At 39.8% G+C, this 10785-nt stretch overlaps 1 protein-coding gene across 1 annotated transcript; it reads right to left on the bottom strand.

Annotated features, from left to right (window-relative positions):
* Positions 1 to 6355: 6355 nt before the first annotated feature.
* LOC149184182 (uncharacterized protein C2F7.02c-like) lies at positions 6356 to 7162 on the bottom strand. The gene has a single exon (XM_089415257.1). The coding sequence runs from the start codon at positions 7160 to 7162 to the stop codon at positions 6356 to 6358; it is 807 nt and encodes a 268-aa protein (XP_089271383.1).
* Positions 7163 to 10785: the final 3623 nt, after the last annotated feature.

Here is a 10785-nt window from a genome sequence, read left to right as displayed (position 1 = left end):
ATGTCTTTCAACGGATTGCGATTGGAGTATGCTCTTGAGGGCAGCTCGAACTATATTGCATGGAAGGACAGGATGGAGGCGGTGTTGGATGATAATGGGCTGAAGGAGTTCATAAAGGCTAAGGTCCCAAAGCCTACTGATACTGCGCAAGTTGATGCTTGGCAAAAAAAGACAGCAAAGTGTCGAAGGATTCTGTTGGAGGGCATGAAGGATCACATTGTGTCTACTCTGCATGGAAAGACTTCTCCATACTTGATGTGGAAAGCATTGAAAGATCTATTCCAAAGCAAGAGCGATCAGAGGAAGCTGGCGCTCAAGGATAAACTCAGAAACATTAAATGCGAGAAGGGAGACAGTATGCCCAAGTATCTCACGAAGTTCACTCAATGCAGGGATGAGCTGGGAAGTGTGGGGGTGATTGTCGATGATGAGGACTTGGTGAGCTTGGCTCTCCTTGGTCTTCCGAAGAGTTGGCATTCCTATCAAGACTCTATCAATGGTCGGGAGAAATTGCCAAGATGGGAGAGACTTTGGTAAGATCTTGTGCAGGAGGAGATCAGGCGAAATACCAGGGACGGATCTTCATCAAAGGCACCTAATGAAGAAAATTGTGCTTTGGCTGCCAAAGCAAAGAAGGGGAAGAACAAGAAAGCTTCTCATTCCGGTGCGAAAGGCAAGAAGTAGGACATGTCCAAGATGAAGTGCTTTCACTGTCACCAGCACGGACATTATGCCACTAATTGTCCGCAGAAGAAGAAGAACAAGCAAGCTACTAGATCTGCAGCAGGAGAGGCTCTAGCCTCGCAGTTTAAGCTTGATTTTTCATTGATCGCATGCTTGGTTTCAAGTGTGATGGGATCGGTATGGTTCTTGGACAATGGTGCGGAGATCGAGATTTGTTTTCTGATCTGGAGGAGAAAGATCTTGGAGTGCACATCGAGATGGGCGATGATGGTAGATACAGTGCAACCAGTATCGGTACCATTTCATTTGAGAGGGAGTCTGGTAAACCCTTCGTATTGAAGGAAGTGATGCATGTTCCAGGATTGAAGAAGAATCTTATCTCTGTGGTGATGTTAGAAGACAACGGATATGATGTTGTTTTCATTAAGGGAAAGGCTTTCCTGCGCAGCAAGACAACTGGAGAAACCCGGAAGAAAGGAGTTCGAGTCAGGAACCTTTATCAGTTGCATGTAGATGGCTGCGGAACAATGGCATGCAAGACAGAAGGATTGGTGAGCCAGGATGATGGCGAGCTGTGGCACAGGAGATTGGGTCACCTTCACCATGGAGCCTTGATGATACTGCAGCAGATCACTACATGGCTTCCTAAAGGCACTCTTGCACAGTCAGATCAGTGCAAGGGGTGTACTTTGGGAAAGTTTGTGAAAGCCACCTTTCACGAGAAGGATGGTCGAGCCACGACGATCCTTGAGAGAATTCACACAGACGTGTGTGGACCTTTCACAGTAGCTTTGACAACAAAGCACAAGTATTATGTGATCTTTGTTGATGATTTCTCTCGAAAGCGCTGGATCTTCTTCATGTAGAAGAAGAGTGAGACATACTCAAAGTTCTGTGAGTTCAAAGCACTGGTCGAAAATGAGTCAGGGAAGAAGTTCAAGGCTCTTAGGAGCGACAATGGTGGTGAATACATCTCTGGCGAGTTCAAGGACTTTTGCAGTGCAGAAGGGATTCGAAGAAAGCTCATAGCTCCCCATAACCCACAGCAGAACGGGGTTGTTGAGCAGAAGAATAGAACGATCGTGGGTGTTGCACGGGCGATGTTGCATGATCAGGGCCTACCCCTTCACTTGTGGGCGGAAGCATGCAATAATGCAATATATGTGCAGAACCGTTGTCCTCACAGGATACTTGGCATCAGTACACCCGAGGAGGCTTATTCTAGTAAGAGGCCTGATATTTCTCATTTGAGGATTTTTGGTGCTAATGTTTACATGCATGTGACGAAGGATGCCAGGAAGAATTTGGAGCCGACTGCAGAGGTTGGGATATTTGTGGGGTACACTGATACGCCCCACAACTATCGTGTGTATTTGCCAGACAGTGGAAAGATTGTTGTGCGACGGGATATAAAAGTTCAGGAGGAGAAAGCCATGAAGTGTTTGCTTGAGAGGGAGCCACACTTGCATGCAGATGAGGAGCTATTAGTTCCTAAAGATGAGCTTCAGGACATGGATCAGCCACAGGATGAAGTTCATGGAGTGGAAGAGACCACTCATGCAGCGCCAACCATCAGAGAGTGAAAGCGCTTGATAGAAGCAGAGTGACTGGCTCAAGATGCAGAGAAGGTTGTAGGACCACCTACAGCTCAACGTAAATAGAGACAGCCACTTGATCGGTACACTGGATACATGGCTCTTGTGAGAAAATGTGTTGTGACTAAGCCATCCTCTTTCGAGGAAGCTGTGGAGGATCCCGCATGGGTAGATACCATGGTGGAAGAGTATGATTCAATTGTCATAAAAAATGCATGGGAGATTGTCCCAAGACTGGAAGGGAAATCAATGGTGGGTTCGAGATGGATCTACAAAGTTAAGCAGGTAGCTGACGGGAGTGTGGAGAAGTACAAGGCAAGATTTGTTGCCCGAGGCTTTTCACAGATAGAGGAGATCGATTATGAGGAGACCTTTGCACCTGTTGCAAGGTATTCTTCCATACGTACGATTCTTGCTCTCTCAGCACAGATGGGGTGGCACATTCATCAGATGGATGTGAAGACTGCGTTCCTCAACGGAGTCATTGAGGAGGAGGTGTACATAGAGCAACCCGAAGGTTTCGAGATCTTCAGTAGCGAGTCGCATGTGTGCAAGCTCAAGAGAGCGTTGTATGGGTTGAAACAAGCACCACGTGCTTGGTACACACGGATAGACAATTATTTCACCGGACTTAGATTCTCCAAGAGTGAGGCGGATCCTAACTTATACCAGATTTTGGTGGAGGTTAAGTTGCTTATCATTGTAATTTAGATAATTTGATTCTAACAAGTGATGAGCTGTTGATACTTTCATGCAAGGATGATCTTGCTAAGGAGTTTGAGATGAAGGAATTGGGCCTCCTTCATTATTTCCTGGGATTGGAAATTTGGCAGCGCAGTGATGGACTATTTGTTTCACAGGGTAAGTATGCTCGGGAGATACTGGAGAAGTTCAACATGCATGGCTGCAAGCCTGTTGATACTCCTCTTCCTAGAGGTTGGATGAAGGAGGATGCTACTTCAGCAGAAGTAGTGGATGCCACTGTTTATCGATAGTTGGTGGGGTCGCTTATGTATCTTTTCAATACACGACCCGATATATGCTATGCTGCTAACCAGCTTTCACAAGCTATGGTTAAGCCAACCAAGCTCTTCTAGAAGGCAGGCAAGCATGTATTGCGTTATCTCATAGGCACTTCGGGATATGGATTGTGGTACAGAAAGGAGGATGAGGTGAAGTTATGTGGCTTCACGGATGCAGATTGGGCAAGGAGCCCAACGGAGAGAAAGAGCACATTAGGAGGGGTCTTCAGTATCGAGTCGACAACAGATTCTTGGTACAGCAAGAAGCAGAGATCTGTGGCACTCAGTTCAGCAGAGGCCGAGTATATGGCAACAAGTTTGGCTGCATGCGAGGCTATATGGATGAGGAAGATCATGGTCGGTTTGTTCGGTTCTCACTTGGAGCCTACAGTGATTTATTGTGATAACCAAAGTTGCATTAAACTCTCGGCTAATCCAGTATTTCATGAAAGATCCAAGCATATTGACATCAGGTACCATCATATCATAGATTGTGTGCAACGGAGAGTCATGTTACTTTCATACATTCCAACGGAGGATCGGGACGCTAATATCTTGACGAAGGCGCTCACTAGGAGCAAACTAGAATACCACCGAGGCAGGATAGGGGTTGATGATAATCCATATCTTGTTGACAGGGAGTGTTGAGAATGCAACAAGATGATGGAGCTTAGTGGAAAGGAGTCGCCTTCACTAAGTGGGCCCGCATGCTATTTTTGGCACAAAGTCTATTTTTAGACTATGTCTATTTTTAGACATATGGATCATGGTCTATGACTTGCAGTCTGCTATTTGTGGATGATTGGTCATGTTGGTAAAAATAGATGGACTTCTGTTTTTAGACAGATGGGCAGGTTTCTATTTTTAGACTGCCAGGCTAAAAATAGAACAGTCGAATATTATTGTCTCATAATAATATTTGGACTATAAACATTATCTTATCCTCTTGGAGCACTTCAGTTTGAGCTACAGATGTGGCACATGCAGCTGTCAGAAGGAAATACGCTTTTCTTGTGGGTCAGTTGAGCTATTGCATGCAGGACTTCAGTTAGAACTCATGGGTTGAGTTTGGAGGAGTTGATTGTGGAGTTGATGGAGTTGTGTTCAGTTTGACTTGGTTGAACTAGTTGTATTTTAGTCTAACTAAAGAATACACTAGTGATGAGTTGTGTGAATTGATTATTAATTAATTCACTAGTTATTAACTCATAAAGCAACTAAAGAATACATAAGTTAACTCAGTGCATGTACAGTTCAGTGGAGACAGGTGTTAGAGGTTGAGATTGCTATCAGTTGTGACTATAGATGTGACTATAGTTGTGCATGAGATTTGCACATGCATGGATGGAGATTGCCCATGAGGCTTGCGTAGTATAACCAAAGGAATTCGATTTCACAGAGTGATTGATTTCTTTTGCAGGATTGCGTAGTGGAGGCAGGCAAACAGTGGAGGAGATTTGAGGTTTCAGATCTGAGCTAGTTTGTGTGTAGGAGATAGTGCTGAGTACTTGTGAGGAGTATTGTACTATGTATTGTTACATGTTCTCTATCATTATAATATACAGATAGTGTGGGGTTTTCAGTTGTATGCTTTCCCCGGGTTACATACTGTGTTAATGTGTGCATGGGATTGATGTTTCATTGTTTTTGATGCTGCTAAATTGATGATCAACGTAGAGGAGGTTATGTATTGTGCATGTATTCCGCAATAGTGTATAATCGGGATAATCTCTGTGAATAAGTGTCATTATTCAAAATTTCTACAGAATGATCTTGAGATCATCACAATCCTCTACGATTTCCTCTGCCTCCTTTGTACCTAGCCCTCAGTCTAACCATGATTTCAACCCAGGGCAGCTAGACAAAACTCCCACTTTGAGCGATATGTGATGGACTATAGAACATAAGAAGAATAAGGGTGTGGAGTATTCTTTCCCACTCACAGTGAAGATGGCAAGGTGGAGGAAGCTCATAGAAAAATAGTTAACTCAAATGGCCATAAACGAAAACTGAGAATTTTTATCTCTCTCCTAAAATTAGGAGGTCATTGGTTTAACTCAAAGTCAAATTTGTAGATGCCAAATCGTAAAATAAAAATAAAATAGTTTATTCAATAGAATTTTCATCGTCTGACCTAGTTAACACAAATGGTCATAAACCAAACCTGAGACTTTTTATCTCTCTCCTAAAATTAAGAGGTCACTAGTTTAACTCAATACCAAATTTCTTATCTCTTGCTTAACATTGATCTCTCCCCAAAATTAGGTCACTAGTTCAACTCAAGGCCAACTTTCTTATCTCTCTCCAAAGTTGATCTCTTCCCCAAAATTAGGTGACTAAGGCCAATATTTTTAGCAATTAAGTCCAAGAAATTTATCCTTTTTATCATCCATAAATCTATCAGAAATACAAAAACAAATTTTCCAACAAAAAAAAATCTTAAAAAAATTTAATCTCTAATTCTATTTTTTATTTTTCAATATCTAATTTAAAAATTCATTCCCATATTTCTACACTCTTCTACTTTCTTAAAAAAAATTGCCATTAATATAGAGTAATCTTTCAAATATTTTTTTATAAAATATTCGTGAAGAAATTAAACACACATAATATTGAACATACACAACATAAAAATTGAACGAATATTTTAATTTATATCAATACATCTTATAGTTTGAAATACCAAACATAACAGTGTTTATCATAAAACAAAAAAACACTTCAAAACCTTAAAATAAACCACATTAATGGGTACCAAAACATTAATCCAGAAAAAACTAGCCCTTGGAAACATTAATAAGATGGATATTGAAAGCCCCTTAGAAAACAAATCATAACTCTTTACCATATTCGGATCAGAGGCAAACCTAAGTCACCAAACCCTGATTTGTTCGGCACTCTGATTACAAAAGCAGCCAACGGTCCTTCGGATTCCAAAATGCATCTCATATAATTCTATTTACGATTGCAAAAACAGCCAACGGTCCTTTGCACTGCAAACTTCAAATTTCATGGACACCAAACGAGAAACTCTGGAACCATATAGCGAAAAAGTCAGTCGTATCGGCCACACTTATACTCAGCGATGAGTTCCCGCACGTCGGCTGGGGAATCAGCAATTTGCTTGCAGAAGCCGAGGACTTTATAGAGGGCATTATCGTCCGGCACAAAGGGATCCCAGCGGCTCACAGGAATCGCATTTCGGGGCTGCAGGAAATAAGAGGGCGGGAAGTCGTCAACGAATATGACGTTCTTCAGATCCCTCCCGAGCAACGAGAGATCTTTAATGGCCACCTGGGTACCTTCAGGTTTTATGCAATGCTCATTGTACAGGCGGTGGGTGGCGGGGATTACCCGATGCTCAGGATCGAATCCCGCCAGCAACTCGTCCACGATGGCATCCGCGTACTGTTTTCCCGAGGCGGTGAACACCACGATTTCATAGAGGCCACCCAATTGCTGCAGCAGATCCTCCGCGCCCGGCCTCTTTGATACGTAAAACGAAGGGCCGCCGCCCCGGGCAGCAATCCTAGGAAAAGTAATGGTGAAATCGTGGCCCAAATCCTCCACCTGGCTGGAACGTATGAGTGTCCCATCTAGGTCTAGGACCAGAGTTTTCTTGTTCGCGTCCTCCATTGGAGGTAAAAGGCATTTGGAGGGTTTGGGCACAGGTGGGGCTGGTGCAGACACATGGAATTCTGATCCAATTTCACTGCCCCTCACAACATTGACATTAGGGTTTATAGTATGAGTAGAGTTTTCCTGGTCTTTGCCTTCACCTGGGTCCGTATCGATCATATCCATAATATTCTTGCTACTGCTAGAATTCCCCATATTCTCGTTGCCGCTAGAATTCCCCATTTCCATTAATCAATGTTCTTACCAAATGGGGCAACAACACGCCAGATTTGGAGTATGAACCCAATAATTAAGAAAGCCAAGCCTTCGCAATGGAAGCACTTGGACTGTGTATCAGAACTGGAAGGAGTTGTACGAGCAGAGGTAAATATGAAGAGGAGATTCCAATAGAGGTTTATAAAGTCTCATTCCTTGCCAATCCCATGACAGATCTACAAAAGGATCTATATTGATACAGCTTAGGGTTTGGTTCATTTTATAGGACCACATCAGTAGGATTTAGTGGTCGGTTTATTTCAAGGGCACAATATCTTTGGAAAGGTGATCTAGTTTGGGTTGGGGTTGTCAAATCATTTTATTGGAAAATGGAGATCTAAAATTTGGAAGGGGTAAAATTTTTAAGAGCATATTGTGAAACTATGATTATATTTAAAATTTAGGTCAAATTCATTCGTATTGAAATTATTAAAAATGTTATTTATTTTATTTTTTTGTGTTTTCATAGTAAATGTAGGGGTGAAGTTTATTGCTTCATTTATTTCAAAACCATAGGTTGAGAAGGGTTGATTTCGAGAGCGTTTTGGGTTCTAAGATATGTTTATGAGAAATATGATTGTATTAATTATTTGTTTTATTTGAGGGCATTATATCTTTTGAGCATTAAATTTTCATAGCTTAAATTTTCAAGATATAGATCTAAATTTTTCATGGATCAAATTTTCAAGAGCGTCATTTTACTATATACTAAATTGGATTTTACTATATATTAAATTGGGGATTATAGTGAGTGAAAAAATGATCATACCTAAAATTTAAGTCAAATTCATATTAAAATTATTAAAAATGGTTAATTATTCTACTTGTTGTGTTTTCATTCATTGCTATCATAGAAAATTATATATGCATGGGTGAAGTTTATTGCTTGGCTTATTTAAAACCATGTGTTGAGAGAGGTTGATTTTAAGAGTGTTTTGGGTTCGAAGCCATGTCTATGAGAAAGATTAATTCTATCCATATGATTTACTTGTTTTATTTTAGGGCACTATACCCTTTGAGGGGGTGATTTGGAGAGTGTTTTGACGCACTCATGTTTATGAACATATAAATTGTATAGGTAAGGCCAACCTTTTTTCTATGTGTTTGGAGGGGATACTTATAAAATGGTTAAACCTAGACAATTTAGTTCATCCCCAAGTTGGTGGAGAAACATGAGTCATGTGCAAAGTGTAATGGAGGAAGGATTGGTTTACTATTCTAATGAAGGAGAAAAGGTACACCTAAATCCATTTTAGGTGCTTGCTTAGACAAATTACTCAAGTTATAGAAATGATATAGAGTCTTTAGTGAAGAGATGAGCAAATGTGAAGAGGAGTACCTATATCTTCTAAAAACTTTATGAATTTCTCTTTGATTGAGGAAGTGTATAACACATAAGGCGGTTCCAATTATTTTTTGTGATCATAAGGAAATCCTTATAGCACTTGATCTTGGATGATGTAAGGGAGATACATTCCTTAAAGTTTATAAATATTGAAGTATGGATTGCCAAGGGGAATGTTACTTTTGGTAGGGTTGAGGTGTGGGCTCCACTATTGACATTTGTATAGGGGAGGGGGGGTGGGAGAAACCGAGGAATAGACGTAGTTACTAAGAATAGGTTGTGAACCACTATTATTACAAGGAATAAGTTAAGACAAAAATATAGAGTTCTATTTGAATATAATTATGATAAGAGGAAGGAAATTCTTAAGAATTTTGGTTACTAGGTCCGAGTAAGTATAACAGAAAGTGTATTAGATTTAGAAAGTAAAAGGTAAAGGCAATAATGTGTCCAGACTTGGGTATAGAAAAATCCTTAATTGTTCACGGGGAAAAAAATAACATCATTAGACCCTTTATGCTAATGTATGGAAAAATATCGGTATGGGATTTAAAAGCATATTATGATGTTTCACCTTCTCATTTTAGGTTAGCTTGCATTTACATTCCATATTGGGCCCACGTGTAAGAAAAATCTTAGAAAAAATGGTATTAGGTTCTATTACTAAATGTTAAAAGGTGGAGGCCTAGGCTTAGTTCTTGAAAGGAAGCAATGTAGTGCAACTTATCTGAATCAAATTCCAAGCCTACCCATGGTATTGTGGATTAGAGATTCCTTGAATGATTTTGGGGGTGGAATATGCAAGTTGATAGATATTAAAGCAAGATTTCAATCTAAAGTGGATAGAAAGGTGGTGAAAATTCTGGTGGAAATAAATCTTTAGGAAAGATTGTTAAGGGAAATGAAGAATGTATCAATGAAAGGAAGCTTAGCCAACGTTTGGGTTATTGGAATTGTCATTTAGATGTGATAATTACCATGAGATAGGAAATGTATAGAAAGAATTCCCTACAAATAAAAAATGGTGGGTAGAAGGAAAGGAATGGTCATCAACAAGGAAGTACTAAAAAACACTAGTAAAGTAGAAGAAGTCCAAGGAAAATTAAAATCCTCAATAGAAAAATATTTTTTTAATAAAAAAATAAGTGGTAGAGGAACAAAATTATACCATAAAAAAAAAGGTTGCATGAGATAGGTGTTGGAGAAGTAGAGTGTAGTAGTATATCTTATGAATGAATTACCAAATAGATAACTAGAAAATATTATGCTTGAAAATATTCTTTATTCTTGTTATGCATAATTTTTGAAGTCGAATAGTCTGTTTGGTAGTCTTTGTTTTTTATATCTAGTTGAATCGGCAATGGTAGTGGTATTGTCCTCACATTACATGGGGTTGAATCCCACCAACTGCCAATATAACAGCCAGGAGGAACCGCCCAGCCCGCAAGGAACGGCCCCTTAGGGTAAGACGAGACTTGAACCTGTGACCTGCACAGTGGCACGAACGACTTAGCAGACCGTTCTCTGATCATGAGACCAAACCCCTGCAGGCGTTTGGTAGTCTTTAAATGAACCTTCCAACCTCATATTTCCTAGTGGTTAAGGAAATAAACAATGCATAGACCCCATTGAATTGGAAGAGTTGCCTAAAGTATCAATATTCCTAGACAAGTCCTATGGGAGACAAGGCTTTGAAGTATTATACTTAGTGAATAATTGGTCTAAAGAGGGGAAATGAATATAACTTTGAGATAGAAGGGAATTAAACCATAAATAAATGAAGATGTGGGAAGGAAATACCTAAGAAGGATTATTAAGGGATAGAGAGAGGCTCGGTTTTATATCTAGGACATCTCATTATAGTAGATAGAAAGTATTACCTATCATCACCAAAAATAATTCCAAAAAAGAGGTAAAGGGAGGGAAAAAAACAACAATCAAGGAGAGGTAAATAGAGGAAGATAAATGACAATAAAGGAAGCCCTTATAGTAGAGTGTGACATATAGAGAGTAAATCCATTAAAATATTTTCCTTGAATTTTGAGTGGGGTAGGGTGTGCCCATAAGAAGTTATCTTTCAAGAGATTGTTTTCATCTATAAGCCAAATGTAATAGTTATTTAGGAGACCATGTGTAAGGGAACCAAAGCATTGTATTCCATAATCTTATGTAAAAAAACAGTTCTCTTATTCTTTAGATTCAAAAGGAAGATTGAGAAGTTTAATAAAAAGTGAGAATAACTCTA

Source organism: Pinus tabuliformis, chromosome 3_2 (assembly GCF_031772625.1).
Source record: "Pinus tabuliformis cultivar Carrire ecotype Pingquan chromosome 3_2, CPIR1, whole genome shotgun sequence".
Taxonomy (NCBI): Eukaryota; Viridiplantae; Streptophyta; class Pinopsida; order Pinales; family Pinaceae; genus Pinus; species Pinus tabuliformis.
This window is presented reverse-complemented; position numbering and strand designations above follow the sequence as displayed.

Bases quoted from the DNA above. Each gene is read 5' to 3' on its own strand.
- LOC149184182 (XM_089415257.1), bottom strand. From the start codon at position 7,162: ATGGGGAATTCTAGCGGCAACGAGAATATGGGGAATTCTAGCAGTAGC.